Source organism: Xiphias gladius, chromosome 6 (genome assembly GCF_016859285.1).
Source record: "Xiphias gladius isolate SHS-SW01 ecotype Sanya breed wild chromosome 6, ASM1685928v1, whole genome shotgun sequence".
NCBI lineage: Eukaryota > Metazoa > Chordata > Actinopteri > Istiophoriformes > Xiphiidae > Xiphias > Xiphias gladius.
The window spans coordinates 18,943,837-18,964,552 of NC_053405.1; the positions used below are offsets into that span (position 1 = coordinate 18,943,837).

At 38.7% G+C, this 20,716-nt stretch overlaps 2 protein-coding genes across 10 annotated transcripts in view; one reads left to right on the forward strand and one right to left on the reverse strand.

Annotated features, from left to right (window-relative positions):
- slc44a5b (solute carrier family 44 member 5b) overlaps window positions 1–3,040 on the forward strand; it is a 34,453-nt gene extending 31,413 nt beyond the window's left edge. The window contains exon 23 of the mRNA XM_040129229.1: window positions 28–3,040. Within this exon, the coding sequence (XP_039985163.1) occupies window positions 28–143 (116 nt within the window). The 3' untranslated portion in view covers window positions 144–3,040. The remainder of the gene's footprint in view (window positions 1–27) is intronic.
- Window positions 3,041–3,187: 147 nt separating this feature from the next.
- LOC120790860 (LIM/homeobox protein Lhx8) lies at window positions 3,188–11,027 on the reverse strand. Of its 9 annotated transcripts, none has more exons than XM_040128804.1 (9): window positions 10,873–11,027; window positions 10,108–10,185; window positions 9,348–9,473; window positions 9,000–9,121; window positions 8,028–8,245; window positions 7,363–7,466; window positions 6,197–6,292; window positions 5,010–5,199; window positions 3,188–3,818 (listed from the first exon to the last, which is right to left on the reverse strand). In XM_040128804.1, the coding sequence occupies exons 1-9, from the start codon at window positions 10,951–10,953 to the stop codon at window positions 3,742–3,744; spliced, it is 1,092 nt and encodes a 363-aa protein (XP_039984738.1). In that variant the 5' UTR covers window positions 10,954–11,027; the 3' UTR covers window positions 3,188–3,741. The 9 variants fall into 9 exon arrangements, with proteins under 9 accessions (XP_039984738.1, XP_039984737.1, XP_039984739.1 ...); XM_040128803.1 differs by having other exon boundaries at window positions 3,189–3,818; window positions 8,028–8,248; XM_040128811.1 differs by lacking the exon at window positions 10,873–11,027 and adding an exon at window positions 10,373–10,440 and having other exon boundaries at window positions 3,190–3,818; window positions 8,028–8,248.
- Window positions 11,028–20,716: the final 9,689 nt, after the last annotated feature.

A 20,716-nucleotide genomic window follows, 5' to 3' on the forward strand; every position in this document is an offset into this window, starting at 1 on the left:
TTTTAACATATTGCTGCTGCTCCCTAGTGTGGGACCTGGAAGTGAACGACGGCTCTCCCGACCGGCCCTTCTACATGGACAAAACCTTGAAGAGCATCCTCAACAAGAATAACGTCCAGAAAAAGAAAAAAGAAGAAAGGTGAGGGAAGGAGAAACACTGGAGGTCATGTACCAGAGCATGGTACAAGTCCATGTGACAATAAGCATTTTGCCAAATGTGATTTAAGTGTACGTAAGTTCCACCTGTACACAACAATGGACAAACTGTCGATAAGCAGCTGTAATAATTTGATCCACCCACACACTCACAATTTATGGATTTGATAGCTCTTTGGTATATATAGCTAACTCCATGAGTCTAAAAAAATTCATTGTAATGGATGGTGTACAAAGTCTTGGCAAGTTCTTGTAAATATTCTTTTTAGAATTATAACTGAAAAATGGTTTGCGGCAAACGTTTTACACAGCCATTAAAAGCTATACACAGCCACAGTCACACTACACAGTAAGTTCTTTTTGGAGCAAGTGATTTCTTGGTTTATTTAGGCTGTGGTAAACCTCAGCTGATTTTGTTCTTGATCTCTTGTATTTGCTAGTTTTCACCACTTGATGGTGTCAGTCATAAACCAGACTTCTTCTGTGTGTTGTTGGGGCTGCATGCACTGCTGATTTTTTTTTTTCCCCATGAAATGGTCTAATGTCAGCTCATCTGTGTATTGTTATCACAGCTTTTGCCCTCAAAGTGTCTCACATTGAGAAAAATATTCACCACTTAATGTCCACTGTTTTCATATTTCAAGGACATAATGGCATAGCAGTTCAAAGTGCTTCATGCGTAAGTGCCTTTTTCTTAGAATTGCCACATTGAGTGTCTAATTGCACGTTGCACCTACATAGTTTACATTTGAAGATGTTTTTCTGAGACTTTTGAAGACGGTCGACAGCCAACGGTGGAGGTCTTTGTCTTTTCCAGAAAGGCGAAGTGGTAGGATGTTCTGTGTTTTGCAGTTTGGAAGGACATCACATAACCAAAACATCATAGGTTTGTTCTCAGAAGCAACCGTTGTGTCCAAGCAGCAAAAAATTTGGAGTCTGTACCTGTTACACGTGCCGTTTCTTTGCTTTTTAACGTGCTGCTGATACGGGCACGGGTGTAACTCAGAGGGCAATGCATGAAACCCATTACAATGATTATAACCAGCACAGTGTGTGTAATGTGGTGTTCGGTTGCTCTTAAAGTGATGGTCACCAAAAATATGTCTTACTAGTTTTGGAGAGCCACCTCCTGTAGGTTTGAAAGACGGCTAAACATGGTTCTTCACTTGTCAGTTTATATTGATGTCACTTACAATGTAGTCCAATCCAGTGAAATTTTAAAAATGATCAAAAGGTCCTCAGAAAGTCCACTTCTCCGCTGCTCATCTTTATGCTGTGAATGTTTCAGCCACACTAAAATCTGCCTGAATATGAGGCTTAGTCACCTGAAACAAATGACAGCAACAACCCACAAATATATAAAGCTAACTGCATGAGCTACAAATAGAGAAGCTTGTATAAGTTTCTATAATCCTTTTTATATTTTTTCCAAATGATCAACCATTTCGGTCTGATCACAGCCACTGAAGGATGCAGCTCCAAACCTACAGTGGGCAAGTCTTTGCTACTAACAAGATGGATTTGGGGTAGAGTATCATTTTAATTTTGATGATTATTGAAGTAAATATAAAACCTAAATTTCTTGTTTGAGTTCTGAACATCATTTGAAACAGTTGGTTTTTCACTATGGGTCCCCTTTTTTAGCCACAGTGGGGCTGGTCCCACATAGTATTATAGAGTTATTAGCATTTTAGTCAAAAAACATATTTTATTAATCTGATTAATGAGTTTAAAAAAAAAAAACTTGTTATATATATATTTCATTGGTTTCTCCTTGAAGTATAAGCTCATATCTGGCATCAGCATATGAGCTGATATGCTTTTGTGACACAACTGATGTGAAGTTCAGTTTGCATTGATCGATTTGGATTTTTGCTTTGAAGCAAGAATCCAGTATATGCTTGATTAATTTCTTTGCACAATGAGACATATGCAGTTTGCGTGTTAGCAGGCTGTTGTTAAGCCAGCTGGTGAAATAAGTGGGTGACACAGCTCTTGGCAGATTTACACACTCTGTCCTCGTATTCAGACATACAGACATGAAAGGTTTGAAGAGGCTTTCTTTTTTTTCCAAAATGGATTTATGCATCCCTCTGTATGATACTGCCCTTTAGATCTTTGAGATGTGACTCATGTTTGTGAGTCTTGGTATCGTGTTTGTCAAACCTGAAAACCTACCCTCATGGTGCCTCAGAGTGACAGCACTGCCAGACTTACACACCTTATGCCCCCGTTTGAGCTGAACACGCTGGGACATGTACAACATTAACCATTCAATAAAAGCAAAACAACTGTGCTTCTGTACCTGAAAGGAGAGAAACGATGCATGTAGTGCTCAGTGTGGCATAATACACATGTGGCATGTTGTTCCTTTTCTTACTGGCTACGTACTAACTGAAAAACTACTATTCTCCCACTTGAATTTTGTATATTTTTGTGCATGCAGCTCAGGTTTAGCTTCATTCCCATGAGGGTGAATACCTTAGATCTGATAAGTGAAGTAAAAACTGTGTTTTTATATGCTTCCCCCTCCCTTCCATGTCTGGAAATTAGATTCTTTTGGTCAACCACAGTCAACAAGTACACACAAGTAAAACTTCTCTCTTTGTTAGAATGGGCGTCAGTTTTCTTACAGCAGACTCTTGAAAGTCAAAATCTGAAGATGCTGTGCTCTAACCTGTCGATTGCCAGAAAGATCAGCTATACTCCAAACTGTTATTTATTTATTGCAGCTCATTTGTGCAGAAAGCTGACAGTATTAACGTCTCTGTCTTATATTTATTTATACAGTAAAAGTTGCATGTATTTTTTTTTAACAGAATATATTGCCCATGTCAATATTCATCATAATACAGATGTGCTTTTTTACTTCTGTTTTTATCAATAAATTGTTTTTCTACTACAGACACTTTCTTAATACTACCACTTTATTCCTAAATTCTAAATTTGCACAGTGAGGTACAAACACTGCCCCAAGTCGACTGTCACTGGATCTAACCTGTTGTGTAAAGTATCTGTTTTCTGTCATTCATACATCTCCCAGGTTTGTGAAATTAGACATTTATTTTCAAAACAGACTTCACATACAATAAATAAATTAAATTGAAATATTCAAACACTGCTATACAAACAATTTCAAGTTCATCTTCATAAGGAGTTGACATTTGGGGTCTGGTGGCTTTCACTTATATCACGGTCAAACTGTGTCACCATGTACACAAACAAATATAAACCTATAATGTCATATGTCACAATGAGGTACACTGACAACTTTCCATTTCCACATTATACAGTACATTTAGGACTGTAATTTACACTCATCCATAATAATGCTCAAGAGTGAATTAAATCTTTTCAAAGAATATAAAGATGTAATGAACGACTGGCGTTTACGAAAAGAAAGGGTTTCATGCTTCACTGAAAATGAAATTATATTTACCATGGAGATCTGAATACTGCAGCTGCTAATGATGAACGATCGCTGGTGAAGTCTGAGGCTGCTGTGTGTGTGTGTGTGTGTGTGTGTGTGTGTGTGTGCGTGTGTGCGTGCGTGCGTGCGTGCGTGCGTGCGGTTGTGTTAGCTGCTCAGGCGTGAGACACGGGCAGGGAGGTCATGGCGTGGGCTGGCAGCAGCGGTTGAAACATGGATGGAGGAGGGTGTACTGCGGGCACACACAGAGGACCAGAGTCATTACAGTAATTCACAGGTTAACTCAGAAGTGACATGTTATTTTTGTTTTAGCAATTTTAGATCAATTTTCCATAAATAAAATAAATATATAGTATAAAAACGTTTAATTAAGACAGTTTCTCTAGTGCTGGACACACAGCAGTTGTAATGATCAGCTTATGAAAGCTTTTACATTTCCTCTTCTAAACTCCTGGTGACTGGCAGGACTTTCCATGAAGAATGTCATATTTCTATAAGCAGTAACATTACTTTGTTTGTAATAAATACAAGAACATGAGAAGAAATGAACTAAAGAAAGAATGCCACCAACAAAACAAAAGTATGTTGATAACCATATCATTTTAAAAAACATTTATCCTTTCAATTAAGTTTATGGGGAAGTCTGGCCATTTATTTATTCTCATTTTTTTCTTTGCTATTTTTAGTTCGTCAATCAAAGAGAAAAACTGCATAATTACCTTTTCCAATATCATCTTTCAGCCCGAAATTTCAGAAAAATCCGAAAAATCTCTGATCTCCTTTACACTTTTTCAAAGAGATTTGGGGCTTAGTTGCTAACACAAATAAAGTGGATAATGGACAACCTTTCATCGTGCCCCTTGGTAGTTTAAATGCTTCAGATAATGTTCCATTTATATGAACCTGCAAAGCCGGGGACTTACAAATCGTCTTTATGATAGTAAATATTTCTTCAGGTGTAAACTGAAATCTTAAACAGATGAAGCAGGCCCGCTCTAGGCAGTCGAATGCCGTCAGTGTTAGGTCTAATTGTGGCTTCTTGGCATATCGCGTGAAACACACTTCACATGTGATAAAATTTTATTTTCAGATAGTTCACATGTCAAATATAAGGTATCACATCAGAAAACATCAATTTAATCTGTGCTTTTTTTGTTCATCTCCCTTGGTATTTCACATGAAACAACGTTTCTTCTGTGATAAATTTAAATGTAGGCATATGTGGGTTTTCTACAATTTACATGTAGAAAGGACACATTATATTTAAAATCTGACAATAGTAATTTCTAATATAGTTTTTTTGTAGTAAGCACTGTAAACCTTATCAACAGTCTTATCACGCAAGCTCATAACATTTTTCCAAATACAGGAAACATCAATTCAATCAACATCACTCAGATAATAATTCATAAAAAGTCCTCACTGTCTATGAAGGAGTGTAGTGCAGAGAGCATTGACCCCTCCGGGCCGCCGTAGGCTGTGTACTGCAGCTCCTCTGGGGTTGGGGTGGGCTGGGACAGGCGGCCAGGCTGCAGCGAGGTCATGGGGTTGCCGGAGGCGTGGTTGGGGCTCACGTGCTTCTTGTGGCGAGCTCGGCAGTTCTGGAACCAGACCTGAGTTAACGGGACAAACAGCTTTTGTAGGGCAGCTTTTGAAAGGAACATGCCATGACAGAAGCACACATTGTCACAAAGTAGTAACAGATATTGCAGGCTGTAAATTGTCCAAGCCTCTGTCTCTCTGCCAAAAAAAACCTCTCTTTGTCAGTTTTTCATGGAGGTACAGCTGCGGAGTCACTTTTTCCTCTGGTGAGCAAAACCACCGTTGTAATCTTGTAGTTTTCTGCAGTTACAAAGATATGCTTATGATGGAGCGTTCCCACTCCATGCTGTTGTTATAGCAGTGGAAATTGTTTAAGCCTCACAACCATTACTATAAAGATGTGTGATGGGACCACAGCTCTGGAAACATAGGTAGCATAGTTTGTCATTAGCTCCTATGACCCGAGTCCTAACACTATATTGCTTTCAACACACACTTGTTTCTTTTGGTTGAATTATACCCAACGCATTAAACACATATGTAAATACAACTGTCTGTAATAGAAGACAGATCCTGTTTGGGTTTCAAACTTTTAATTTATTTTTTTCTCTCTGCAGTTGTCCTGGATCATACATACGAAATACACCTTTGCCAGTAGTGTACTGTACCTGAGGATACTTTGAGGTTCTTGTACTTTACTTGAGTATTTCTATTTTATGGTACAATGTATAATGTATAATGTTCTACTGCACTACATTTCAGAGGAAAATACTGTACTTTACCACATTTACTTCTCAGCTATAGTGACTGCATACTTTGTCAATTAATATTTTACATACAATCAAAAACGTTTGATCAGCTTATAAAATAGAATACACAATTCTAAATTTAACTATGCAGCTATAAGTCAGGTATTTTAAACTGGAACTGTCAGGCCGGAGGGTTCATATAATGCAAATATACCTCAATAGTGGTTAGGATTGACCTGTTGCTTCTCTCTGAGTAGTGGGATTATATATCGTATATTCCATCCTCCGTCTTCCCCTCATGCACCGATCCTTCACTGACCTGTATGACTCTTCGACTGAGGCCCGTCTGCTCCGCCAGTTTCTGTAGTGTTTGGGCATCTGGGTTGTTGTCCTGAGCAAACTGGGCCTGCATTACCTGCATGTACGTGGGTAAAATCAGAAAATCGGTTCAGTATCGGACAGGTTTACTTTGTTGCCCTGTGTGGAAATATTGTATATGATTCACCTGCAGAACGCCAGTCACTACTCTGTGGGGATTTGAACAGCTTTTTGGTTTTGTCTGCGTCAGAATTACTACTGTCAACAAATTATGTTTTTCATAAATTATTATAGAAAAAAGCGATTATAAAAACAAACTAAAGTAACAGAAAATATAAACATTTTGAGTAATTTAGGGTCTCTATGTTGTTCTACAATGTCCTAAATGTTTGCTCTAACTGAACAGTTCACAACATTGAAATTACCTTGAACTATAATAATGCATAATAATGATTATTACTCAGAGAGGGAAAACAGTAAAACAGTATTATTTAATAACCCGCATCCTTGTTACCTGCATAGTGTCTGTTTAATTCACTTAAGTAAATATACCTAGTTATTATTAAAATCAGGACGTGATTTTAATTTTCCTTAAGCAGAGTATGACATAAAAAGACCCTCACTAAAAAAACTAATATGTTTATCCGGGCTGCAGCTGTCTGCTGTGTGAGAGCTGCAATATGCTCTCGGCGATTGATGAAAATGGAAGGTAAACCCATCTGAACTCACTTTACTGCTGAACTTGCCCTAAATTTTTATTACACAAATTTGTAAATCTAGTATCATTTTAAAGGCCGAGGCAAATGTTTTCAAGCCAAATATCTTGAAATTGGAAATATTCTTAGGTCATACATTAAATGTTTTTTCCCAGCCGAATTTTATTCCTTTCATTTCAAGCCAGACCATAGTGGGATAATTCTCAGATATACAACTGTTTTTGTGAAATTTTTAAAAAACACCGACCTTGTGTTGTTTTAATGCATATTAATAGTTAAAGAGTCATAATTGAAGTGTCTCACAGCTTTACCCTTTGCCTTCCTCCTCACCATAGAAATTGCAGTAGAATTCACACCATATTTTACCCAGTGATCCAATATAAATATATATATTTTTTCTATCTATCTAGTTTGTCTAGTCTGTCTGTTATATGCGATGATGGAGGTTGACCTGTAGCTGGTCGGCAGTGAAGCTGGTCCGAGCTCTCTTGGAGGGTTTTGGCTGGTTGATCTCCTGCTCAGTGGGCACAGCCCCCTCCATGTTAACACTGTTTCCTGCAACAAAGAGCAATTGCTCCTATTAAAATACTTTGGTATATTAACACATGGTATTAGAAACACAACAGATAGTGTATATATTACTTTAAAATACAGAATATATTTTAAACCTTTAAATAAAAAAAGCAGCATGCAATAAACATTTAGACAAAGCTATTTTTTTTAAAAAGAAAACATGACAATTTTGCTTTAATTTCAAATAGACTTCTATTCTTAGGGAATTATACAGATGTTTTATCTCGTATAAGCTTAGTTTTTTCCATGGACCTATCTATCAATTATGATTTTTTTTAAAAAAAGGAGGGGGGCAGCATATTTAACTTCTTTTTCGTCAGCTTGAAGTGCAAGGAATTACTGATTCAATTTACAAATCCATTTGATTTAGAAAGAGAATAAGGCAAAATATGGTGCTTTTTAAGGCAAAATTTAACCCAAAAAAATGAAGTTGCTGTTTAAGCCGCTATGAAAACTCTATATAGACTTAAAGTAAAATAGGTCTAAGAATTTTTAAATGAGAAACAAGGAGCAATGGAGGCTGGTCCAGGCCGGCCGGCTCACCTTTCTCCACGGCCCGCTTGAGATTGTCCAGCATGCAGTCGTAGTGAACCCGGCAGAGCACCTTCTCCTCCACCAGGGCGAACTCCTCCCCGGTGGACAGCTGCCTTTTGCAGGAGAAGCAGGCGAAGCAGGCCAGGTGGTACACGTTTCCCTTCGCCCGGCGGACCCAGTCTGTGGAGTGGATGTTCCTGCCGCAGCACGCACACCACGTGCCGTACCTTCTGCAGGTGAGGCACACGGCGAGCACATCAGACACCCACACAGCCGCCAGAGGGCTTTTCAATGCTTAAGAGTGCTGTTCTTTTCTGCATTTTAAAGGCTGATGCCAATTTTTTTTATTTTTTTTATTTGTTAACTCAATATCTTTCATTTGGAGTGTGTCCCAGCAGAATTTAGCCTAAACCACTACAGAAAAGCTCCCCATATACATGCAGCTGCCTTCATGAAATTTGTGACAAGATATGGGCAGTGGGCCCCGTTAGTTTAAATCAAATTAAAGAGGTAATCGAAGTTGCTTTACTCTCTAGTCTCCCCCTCGTGATAGAAGTCAGAAAGTATTTTTACCCAGTGATCCAATATTACTAAAGTCTTCGCTATCTATCGATCTGTCTCTCATGTGGGATGATGGAGGGTAGAAATGCGACCGAGTCCTTTTTCGTTGAAGGCAAAACCGTATCGTCGTTTGGATTGACTGACGAATGGTGCTTTTATTGGCCACTAACCGAATGTGGATCATTAAAATTAAAAGTTAAAAAAAAAAAAAAAAAAATCTCCACAAGCAAAAGCAGGGATAGATGTCAAGTCCTGCAACTATTTTTTATCAGTGTCATTATTATTCCTCAGTTTCCGATATAACGTAATTGTTAAGCAGATCGTATCTTGGCAGATTTATTTTCTGGAACTATTTCGTGTCAGTAGCTTCGATTTTTTTTTTTTTTTTTGATCAGCGCTAATAAAGATCGATGCACATACCGAAAGTAATCCAGTTTACAGAAAACCTCTTTTTCTTTGATGTAACAGCTGGTGTGGCTGCCAAGTGAAGTCTGGCACACGCTGCACGAGAGACAGCGCACATGCCAGCACAAGTCGTTAACCTAAAGCAAAGACAAATGATAAATTATACAAAGTCAATCAGTTGGGAGGCAGGCCTGCTAAATATGCACGCTTGGATACCAGCATGAGCCCTTAAAACCACAGAAATCCAACCGCAGACGAGAAAAAAACAAACAAAAAAACAACTCAAAGTTAAAAACGAAAGACGATTCTCGCAAGAAAGCCAGAAAACTGCCGCACACACGAAAAGAAGACCTAGCAGTTTACCTTTAATAAATATTTATCCACAATTTCCTCGTTGCAGCTCGCACACGCAGTTCTGCCCAGCAGAGGTGCAGATGCCATCGCCTGCAGCGACGAAGCCTCCTCATCCAAAACTTCCACCGGTGCGCCCTGAGGGGATCAGACCTGCGGTTAGAGAGGTTGCGCACAGGAACGCATCCACCACATACCCCCAGTGCAGCAAAGGATTGCATGATATGTTTGGACTCGGTTCACCTGTCACTGCCACCAATGATAAAGACGAACTGCAAAAAAATGACAACGATAAACCCTTTCCCCTCATACTCTAGCCACTCCGGCTCTTGAAATGGACACTTCTCCGGCTCAATTTCTTTTTCTTTTAATTTTTTCCAAGAGCGAGTGTCAATATCGTAAAATCGCGTGGCACAATAGGTCAGTTCACAGAAAGGAATTAGCGGCCATTATTAAATAAGAGAGTAGTAATTGAAAAAAAACTAAAACTTTTGGAAAGATGTGGATTTTTCTTTCCCATTACTCAAAAAGAATAATAAAACAAAAGAAAAAAAGGATTTTAAGAGCTTGTTCCAGACTGAATGTCATTTAGGAGCCAATTTGAAGTATATGGTATGAATATATTCGTGATATTTGCCCAAAATTTACCAATTTTCCCGTCCACAATCGCAATTATTTAAACTCCTACCCGGCATAAATGCCCTCCGGTTAATTCTCAACCAGTTTCGGGAAAAAAATAAATGTAGCTTTAGCTACAACAATTCATTCCTACCATAATGTCTCTCCTGTCCTCAGTGCATTTGCCTAGCAGCTCTTCATCTCCTTTGCAATCTTCACACATGACGGGAAGCTACGGCGGGAAGACGAAGTCGCTCGGTCAGACTGCCGCAGCTGCCTTTAATGCCCCCTGCTCCTTCCCATAAATATCATGCCTTTCACTTTTCACCATGACAACGCCGACGATTACCGAAATGACATTTAAAAGAGAGGGATAGTCATTACTTACAAAAACAGACAACACTTGAACTAATACTTACCCCATGGGCATTATGTTCTTGAGATTTGTGATGCGGCAAACTGCTCGCTGCCTGCGCGCGTGCTGTTGTTAGACCCCCCCCCCAAAAAAAAAACACACCCAATTCACGCGTCAATCAAAAATACCGGCGCGAGGTCTTGGGGAAAAGGGGACTGATTTATTTAATAACAGCAATTAAAAGGCGATGTTCGCCACAAACGTCTCCAAAGAGTGGTTGGGGGGGGGGGGGGCAAGGTGAAGAGGTCTCATTAACTACTTGAGTTTTAATTGCAGAATTCAGGGAGGGGTAATTCCCTCCCACGTTTCTCCAAATTGTGAAAATACCGAGCTGTCAGCGTGCGGAAGGCCGGCTTTAATGACAGACTGAAGCCCACTCGGATTTAAGCCCACACAGCCATGTCGACCAATATTTCAAGCCCGCCACGGTCCCACCGTGCCCTGACACACGCCACAGCCCCGCTGGGGGGGACGAGACGGCTGCCTTTCGTTTTGCTCACTCACCTCATCGTTGGACAGCGGGGAGTCGTTTTCGCTCGCGCTAACGACGCAGCACTCTACTTTCACTTCGCTTTTCCAGCGCATGGTCTGGGTCCAGGAGTGGAGAGCGCGCTCCCCAGTTTCAAAGTAAAAGTCTCCGCCGGGATTTCGCTCTCTGTCCGTCTGTCAGTCCGCCCTGAGCTGGGTCTAGAGGGCGGATCATAATTCATATTTCCCTGTCCTCTTTGGCCGCGCCTACCAAAAGCTTGTTGTGTGGTTTTATGTGAGCTTTTTTTTTTTTTTTAGGGGGGCAAAAGCGCTCACAGTTATAATCTTGTAAATATTTTCAACTGCATTTATGATTGAAATTTGTTTGAAATTTCCCCACGTGTAACTCCTGAAATGGCAGTGGCGCTCAGGCAGTATTATGCATTGAAAGGGTAATAACCAGCGATGAAAATATACCTGTGTTTGCTCAAGTACTGTACGTAGTTTCTTTACGTTATCCCCTATACTTTATACTTCTATTCTACTACATTTCTGAGGGCATTTCTGTCTGCACCACTACATTAATCTGACAGCTGTAGTTAGTTTTTACATTAAGATCTCACACGCAAGCGACGTGATTATCCAATAAAATAATGATGCTTTTTTTTTAGAGATTCAACTACATAACAGAATATTAAATACTTAAAATGACCTCAACCACGATAATACATCAGTAACAATGATCCAAATATTAAATATATAATAACAGAAACGGGGCCATTCTGCATAACTAGTACATTTACGTTTGACACTCTAAGTGCATTTTGCTGCTAATACTTCTGTATTTTTATTTAATTAAAATTTTGAATACAGGGCTGTTATTTGTACTTGAGTATTTTTCTAATTATCTATTATTAATGTCACTGGTTTCACACAGTAGAACTTGAAGTATCTGATTTTTACTGAAATTTGACATATTTCATTTACAATTTACAGTTTGAGACCATGGGTGGATTGACCTTTTAGGACAATGGTTCCCATGTCCACTGGCTGTGACCAGTTCAAGGGATTTTCTCTCCTTGTTTTGTCTGAATTTAATCATTTTTACAGGCCCCAAGAGATCAAAAATATTCCGTGATTCACAAGAGAAAATTGCAAACATGACTTTAAAATCCAAACAACATAAACATTATTTTGGGTAGAAAGAATGCGCTTTACTTTTTTGTTTTGTTGTTTGTTTGTTTGTTTGTTGTCGTTGTTGTTGTTGTTTAATCCTGTGACGTGTGTGGGGTCCCAAACCTCAGGTTGGGAACAACTGACTTAGGGGGCCCTATTGCAAAAATCTGCTGTTGGGCCCCTACTGACACCCCCCCTACCACCCTCTGTGCAATTTCTATGTGCCCTGTTTGTTTGAGACTATGAATCCTCATTTGACTAGTATTCATTTACTGTTGGTTTATTCTGGGTATATATACACAGTTGCCAGTTTATTAGGTAGACCTTTTAAAAACTACTGCAGTCGAATGCACCAGTCCTGCACATAAATCCTACCTTCATGAAGGATTGTAAAAATAATTTTTTTTTACTGAAACTGTTTTTAGAGAGGTGTCAATCATCATTACTTAAATTATAATTTTCTATCTGCTAGATATGCAATAAAGTTCTATTATTGGTCAAAATAACAGGTACCCCAGAGGTACTCAATCTAACAAAAATGTCAGATATAATTCTAAGGTGACGATATACACACACATAGTGAGCACACCTCTTCTCTGTAGTACTTAGATCCTTGTAGCCATGTAAAAATACTTAAAATAAAACGTCTGCATTTACAATTTAACTAAAGCAAAAGTACAGAAGTATTGTGAGCAAAATTTAGTTCAGAAGTCTCAAAAGTTAAAAAAAAAGAAAATCAATATACAAAATGCCCTCTTTTTGTGTTATACTATTGTATACAGTATATCATATTTATGTGTTAGTATTACTGGTGCATTACTGAACATGTAAGCAACATTTCGATGTGTATGCTGTACAATTGCAACTGATTTACATACTGCTCTATAATTTAATCTATGAAAAATATAAAATTTTATACACTGATAATATGTTTTGTTTGTTAATTATGCAGAGTAACTAAAAATATTTCAACTTTCAACTTTAACCTTATTGTCTTGCAGCCAGGTAAAACACAGCACCCACACAGACCTGATTATAAAACATAACAAACTGCATAAAACATGTTGCAAAATTTATTTGTGAAACAAATCCAGTAACGCCCAAGTATAAGCTCATAAAAAAAAAATGTCCACAGTGCAGGTTGGAACTTAAAACCTGGAGCACATTCAGCCGTCATCATCCCACCTAATCATCCATGGTTAAAACAAGATCACCATCATCAAACACTAGCCATCAGCTGGCTCCTCCTTGACAGTTTGATGATGAGGTGAGACAAAAGAATTTCTCACTCTGCTATAGCTGATAAATGAACATACCTGAGTTAAAGTCATACTATTTCCCTTTGAAACCTGGTGGAGGGGAATTGTGAAGTAGATTAAAAATGGGAATACTCAAGTATGGTATTTCAAACTCCTGCCTTAGTACAATACTTGAGTAAAGTTACTTCGTCCACCTGATTGTTTTTACACCTTCAGCTGCTTCGCAGTGGTCGCTGCTCAGTATAGCAAATAAGGCCACCCACGTGCTTGGTGTATGCAAATCGTTTCAACTTCCAGACTGCTTCCAAGCAGTGACAGCCAGAGGACTCTGTACTGTATGTTCTTTTAAGAGGTTCAGATTCAGATACTTTGAGAAGGATTTACAAGGACCAGATGACAGGAGCCTCATAAACAAGCTGCTTGGGTTATTTGAAAGAATACACACAGTTGCTTTCTCTCTCTTTCCTTTATCTTTTTTTCTTCACTCACTCATTCAACCCAGACGCTGACGCAAACCCACCCATCATCACCCCACACGCACACACCCTTCCACCCCAGCCGCCACACACACACACACACACACACACACACACACACACACACACACACACACACACACACACACACACACACACACACACACACACAGCAAAAAGGTTATTTTCTGTTCTTGGCTGTTCTGATGGGATCTCAGTCGGACCTGCACCGGCATGAGTCTGCATCCATATCGCTCCATCGCAGAGGGATAAAGGAGTTAGCGTGCCTCCATCGAGATGTGTCCTGTTCCACCTGGTGGAGATGAATGCTCTTCATCAGATAACGTATCTCAAACACTGCATACTGCAGTGTAGACATCTCTCTAAAGCAGCATGTGACTCTGTGAGGATGTGAATCCAGTGTTTCAAAGACTGGAGAAGTCTTTGAAACACTGGTAACACTTCAAAGTAGAAAAAGGTCTGGGAAAAAATGCTTCATTTTGCTCCCAGTGATAAGTTCAAATTGAGAGGTCAAATGTCAGAGGAGAGCTGTGATACCAGCAAGACAGTTTTTCTGTGTAATGTCATATCAAAACAAATAATAACCCGAAATCATAAGCTCGAGCAGAACCTATCGAGAATTTTATCCTGAAAAGACAAATTATTTCTGTCTCAAACGCACCAGCTGTAGAATCCCTGATATCAGCACAGATGTTGGGAAAGATGCAAATCTCAGTGTGCAACAGTTGCATGTTTTCATTTTCAGCACTGCACGGCTGAGTTCTCAAATGTTTTTCTGGCGATGTGGACCAGACAAAAACAACGTATCGTCTGTCAACATACTTGCAAACTTGTTTTACTGCTCTGCTGCTTTATGTCTGGCTGTGTGTTACGCTGCTGCGGTGTATACAGTTTGATGTATAAATATTCCATCACTGTGTATGAGAGGTAGAGAGTAGGTCAGTGAATTTGCATTGCAGACAATGGCAAGATGGGTTATTGGTTAGAACGGGGGTGCACAGATTAGGAGCATTATGTAACTAGCATCTACTAGTGTCTTGTTGGAGCTGCAATGATACATGCGCAGAGTTCATAAAGATTTAAGAATGAAATGTATTATTTTATTTTTATTATTATTTTTATCATTATTTCCCATTATTAGAATATACACACACCTTTTATTCACTATGGAAGCCCTCATAAAGCGATATGAGTGAATATAATAATAATAATATGGAAATAATAACACGTTCAGTTTGGGATCCTGTATAAAACTCAGAAAACGTACTAAACATTGTTTTATCAGCTTGATACTTTATGGCTTTGCCTATTTTTACAATAAATTGCTTGCAATGTGATAACAAAATGATTCTGAACTGATGACATGTTTCAGAAATCCACTACAGAAAATGGCTCATTACATCTGTACAGTTGTGAAACATGTGAAATACAATTAATTTCAATATGCTCAGTATCTGTGATTGATGTTGACACTGACATAGCACTATGCCTCCAAAAATATTTCTGTTCTGGGATAAAAGTTGTTCATCAAAGGTCAAACAGGGAGTTTGACCTCTCTAATTCTAACCGAACCCAAACATGAATAATGTCACTGTGTAGGAATAAAAACAAAATTGCACATTTCTTTGTCTGTGTAGGACTTTTTGGCAAACAAGTGGCATATATATTTGGTTACACGTTGCCCATATAACATATAAAATATGTAATTTTTCCTTATTTGGAGTATATATTTAAAGGAAAAAATGCAGTTACTAGTATTATTTTCACACATATGGGAGTGGACACCAAACAATGAGGATGCAAAGCCAATGTCAACAAAACACAATGGGTTAACATAATTACATAAGTTCTTAAACAAAGACCCTGACAGGGAATAATGAAATTGCACATTGAAACTTAAAAAGTATGGTCCGGTGCCATACAAACAAACAGAATCACCCTCACTGACCCCCAAAGCCTCTAAAAGACATAATGCCAGACCTCCAAACAACAAACATAAGAATGAATACAGAAAATGTTGAACTTCTTTGACTACAATAAAAAATATTCCATAAGGCATTTTTCATCCTTAAAAGATTCAAAATGAGCAACATCTGCCATATTTGTACATCCAAACTGTTCTACTCTTTAAAAGTCTCTTTAAGAAGATACACAGGATGGCCATATACAGTAGGAACGAGGAATGTTAGAGACTTTTGCCAAGAGAAGCGATGAGCCTTTGGCCCCTGCGAGCCTCTGAGAAAAATCTCCTAATTTGCTACTTCCACATGAACCTTTGCTTTCTTTGGGGCTGCAACTACTCATTTATTTCATTGAAATCAGTCCGAATTGGGGTGGTTTACAATTGACACAACGAGTTTGGCATGACCTTTTCTCCTTGCTGTAAATGGGTACTCATTGAATCTGAAGGGGGAGGTGGGCTGCTAGAGGAGGGATGGTGGGGTGGGAGGGAGGGAGAGAGGGGGGGGGGGTTGCATTGGCTGGCGGCCGTTGGGGGGGATTGGGTGGAAATCACAGCAGTGAAAATGGCAGTGCAGTGAAAGAGGGGCCTGATTGCATTGGGACAGCATGCGAGAGGGAGCAGCATGCTCAGCCCAATCAGAGCGACACAAGGAAAAAGTGCTCTTATCAACCAGTAATGGCCCACTTGACAATCACACAGGCACAAAACTGCTCTATTTAATGCTGATTGCAAAAACTGCCCCCCCCCCAATCTCGGAGCCGCATGAGATCTCCCTGCCACCTCCCAGCTTACAGCCAAGACCCTTTCCTGAATGGAATTTATAATCACCTCTCTTCTATTTCTACGCTAATTGTTAAGACTTGCGTTGTGTATTATGCATTTAGTGCTGGTGACATGTCTGCCTTGATTACTGCGTTTATTACAAGCATTGAAGGCATATCCATCTCAGTTCAACCGTCTTGACAGGGAGTGAATGTTTAAACAGGTATCTCTCTGTTTTATTCACCTGGCTGTTGTTCTTACTCCATGTCTGCTTTTTAGTGTGAGAGAGTCCTGCTGCAGCCCACATGTGTACATGTAAAGGTTATTAATGAAGCTCTGCAGCACACGCTCTAAAGCAGACCTAATTTGTAATGAAATACTCAGTTTCAGCCTCTACTTCAATGAGATGGCCTAAAAACATACTTTTTTTTTTAAGGCTCCAAAAATTTCACTGGACATTTAACCAGGGCATGAAAACACAAATTTAGAATTGACAGTGTTACATGTGTATTTTGAGTTGGCACCAAAATTAGTAGCATCAACCTGCTGCTACGCTGCTCTTTTTCATTAAAACCTGTATCATTTATAACAGTGGCAGTAGTAGTAGTATGGATATTTCTCCATTTTGCTCGCTCCTCAATATATATTCATCGTATAAGGAACCTTCAATAATTTTTCATAATACATAACTCCGACTGTTATTTAGCTCACATCTGAGACGACTTTAACTTTGTAGATAAACATTTGAGCAGTGCTTTCTGAGAACCTCAGAAAGCACTGCTCAGGAAGCTACGCAAACAAATTGGCATATGGATATTGATTTAAATACGAAATTTCTAGTAAACATACAGCCCCACCCGTGTTGTCATACAATTATTCTGCTTTTCCTCTCTCTTATTTTCCCTCCTCTACCTTCCCATCCAACTTTCTTTCTTTTCTTTTCTTTTGGGTTGTGCGGCCCGGTTGCGTCAGACATCCACGGGTGTGCATTGGCATCCTGGTGTGAAACAGGAGTAAAAGAGGGCAGTGCAGAGAAGCTGGTGGGTGTAAATGTGCAACAAGCACGCGGAGTAGGCACCTTTGGCCTGGGTGAGTCCACCATGCAAAGCCAAAAGAGAACAAAGAAACAGGGGAAAAATAATGATGATATCAATTACGATAAAAATGGTTTGAGAACCTGCTTGTAAGTGGGGTAGCATTGCTGTGTTGCTATTTTTCACAAACCTCTTTCACAAAGCATCAGTTTTGACTTTCAGGTTCAACAAAAACACATGCCTTTTTTTCTTGGGGACACTGGAGATGTATGAAACATTTATGCACCGTATATGCCACTTGATGTTGACACACACAGTTCAGAGTGAACTGTATCCAATTCTGTTGTGTTTAGTTTTTTAAATCTTTTTTGAGAGAAAGATCATCTTTGTAGTATATCAGAGGATGTTTGCAGATGCTAACTGTCATGACTCATTTCAGCAGCTACATTAACCCTGCACATTTACGCACATGCACATACAGTATATACACATAAGTCTGCATTCACCCACAGTAAGCATTCTGCCCCACGTTAATACTTTGTACACTGTATATGGTTCAAATGAAACTGATTATTCTAAGAAACTCTCACCAATGGTCTAACAAAAGGCTTGATGTTGCATGCTATAAACTTCTGGTTTATTGTCATTTTCATTGACCAATTCACAACTAATATAAATCAAAATTTAGCCCACAAACTCTTTTTCTGCATTTCATCTGCTTGTTGCACATTATATGCTTTAAGCTTTGTGCTTTCTGATTAAGAAGATATTTTTATGGAGATTCTGGTTTAAATCGCACGCAGTTGGATTGTTATTCCTGATGTTAGTTGGACTGTGCATCCATGTTATGTTGCACAAACATTAATACCGACCAGTTTGGAGACCTATAATATATCTCACTTGCATTAATGAAAAGATAGCCCAAAAGGTCTTTGGATTTGTGAACAAGAAAAAGTAAATGTAGGAGACATTATTTAATTGTGTTCGTGTTGTCTACTTTTTGGAGAATTTGTGGCAAAACGCAGACTTACCCCAGTAAATTAAAGGACAAAATTCAGTGTTTAAAAGAGAGTTCAACCTCCTTTGTCCAGCAGCGGGTTCAAGTTTTCTTGAGAAAGACACGTGATCTCTATCAGCTACATGGAATCTATTCTGAACATCTGCCAAGTCTAACCTCTGATCATCCTGCATAAAGTCTCATATTTTACAGTATGTACTGGATATTATGTAACATTTGAAAATGATCTGTAAATTTCCCACATGCATGGTTGTATTGCCTGTTGGATTAAAAAAAAAACAAACGATGGACAAATCTTCTCCTCTTCATGTTTTTATCAGTGATCCTCAAGCAGAAAGACTGACTTTGTCACATCCTGAGACAGAAACATGGCTCCCCTTAACGGTCAGTACTGGTACAGGCAAAACTCTTAAAGTGGTTATGAAAATGAGCCAAGTTTATGTATTTAATCCAAAGGTTATGTCCAACAAAATGTAATATACTTCAAGGCAGCAGCCTGCAATGACACCACACTTTTATGTATCATAAATATATGGAGTTAATATGGCTCCAGTTATTTTCACATAAGAGGTGGCTTGTGTATTGTACATAACAGAAAATGTAAAAAGTGATGCTGTGTGGGCAAAAACAATTTTTATACATTTCCACAAGAGGGCCCCAGAGGACCTGCAGCCTCAACTCATCCTGTTCAGCTGTAAATGTATTTTCTGAGGTGAAAGCTGTGGTTTTTGGCCACTGCAGTGATGCCCTGATTGTGCTGGGTGGACTATGGCTCACACATTTGATCATCTTTAAAATCAGTGGTGAGAATAGTGATTTGATGTGATTGTAGCCTGCTAGCCAGTGAAGGAAAACAAATAATGTAGAGAATATAGAAGAGGTTTGGAGAAGTAGAATTTTTTTTTGTTTCTTTTTCTGAAGATTACATGTTGTAGGATCTTACAGGTTTTAATGACAGTTTCATATTTAACTTGATTGATACAACATGCTGACAATGCACAGCACCATAATCTCTATGACTACTGCTACACAATTAGTTTACCGGAAGTGCACGCACACACACATACACACACACACACACACACACACACACACACACACACACACACACACACACACACACACACACACACACACACACACACACACCTACAATAGTGATTCATTAGTTAGCAGTACTGTGCCAGGCACTTGCCTTTACAGCTCTCCAGGGATATTATAGTAGTGACTATTCTGCCAGCTTCAAGTATCTCAGACAATAATTACAGTGATTCATGCTACAATATATATAATGTCACATGTCATATGTATATATATCTGCGTGTATATATAAAGTCCCCCTCCAATCAAAAATGTTTATTGTTATTTTACTTGGATGTTTGAGCTTCACTGTGCAGAATGCTGCCTGTGCAGAACGGGGAACGTTTATTCTGTGGTCACCTTAAATCTGAGTTTGACATGTGGATCTACCTGCACAATTCTGTGATACCAGAACTAGTTGGGAAGCCAATCATGGTCCACTATGAAACTTACACAAGTTTGATGTAAAAACTTTTACCCTCTAGGTCACTAAAAATTGACTTTTTCGTGAAGTAGGGGATATCTCGTGTCGACCATTTAAACTTTGGAAATTAACAATATTTGCATATTCATATTGTGTTTCTTTGGTGTGTGTTTTTTTCAATGAGCGAAAAAGTGGTAGATGTAATTTTAAGAATTTTTACAGATCTAATTTAACTTTTTGTGTAAAAACTTCATCAGACACAGATTATTATTCCAAATGCATTTTTTTGATTTATCTTAAGGCATGTACTATGGGGGATCTTTAAACTTGTTACTGCATTTTCCCTGTAAACGGTGAGTAGTAATGAAAACCTTTTGTCATGGTAAATGGATATTTGGAGCATCACTGGGTTACATTAAAGTTGACTTGATAGTATATATCAGGTTAGCAGCAGTGAAAAGTAACTAAGTATATTTACTCAAGTAGTGTCCTTAAGTGCATTCTTGAGGTACTTGTACTTTACTATTTATAAGATTAAGATCTTAAAATATAGAGATCTATTAAAAAAGATCAGATTATAAAACATGATAAGTATATAAAGTCACCTTGACTAGCTACAACAGTAAATGCTCCTAAAACATTAATGAAACCGTTATGATAATCAAAT

Coding starts and splice junctions, on each gene's coding strand:
- LOC120790860 (XM_040128803.1), bottom strand. CDS start 10,953: ATGCGCTGGAAAAGCGAAGTGAAAGTAGAGTGCTGCGTCGTTAGCGCG. Junction 10,186..10,872: donor CCCCGCTGTCCAACGATGAG/GTGAGTGAGCAA, acceptor TTCCCGCCGTAG/CTTCCCGTCATGTGTGAAGA. Junction 7,467..8,027: donor CAAGCGGGCCGTGGAGAAAG/GTGAGCCGGCCG, acceptor TCTTTGTTGCAG/GAAACAGTGTTAACATGGAG.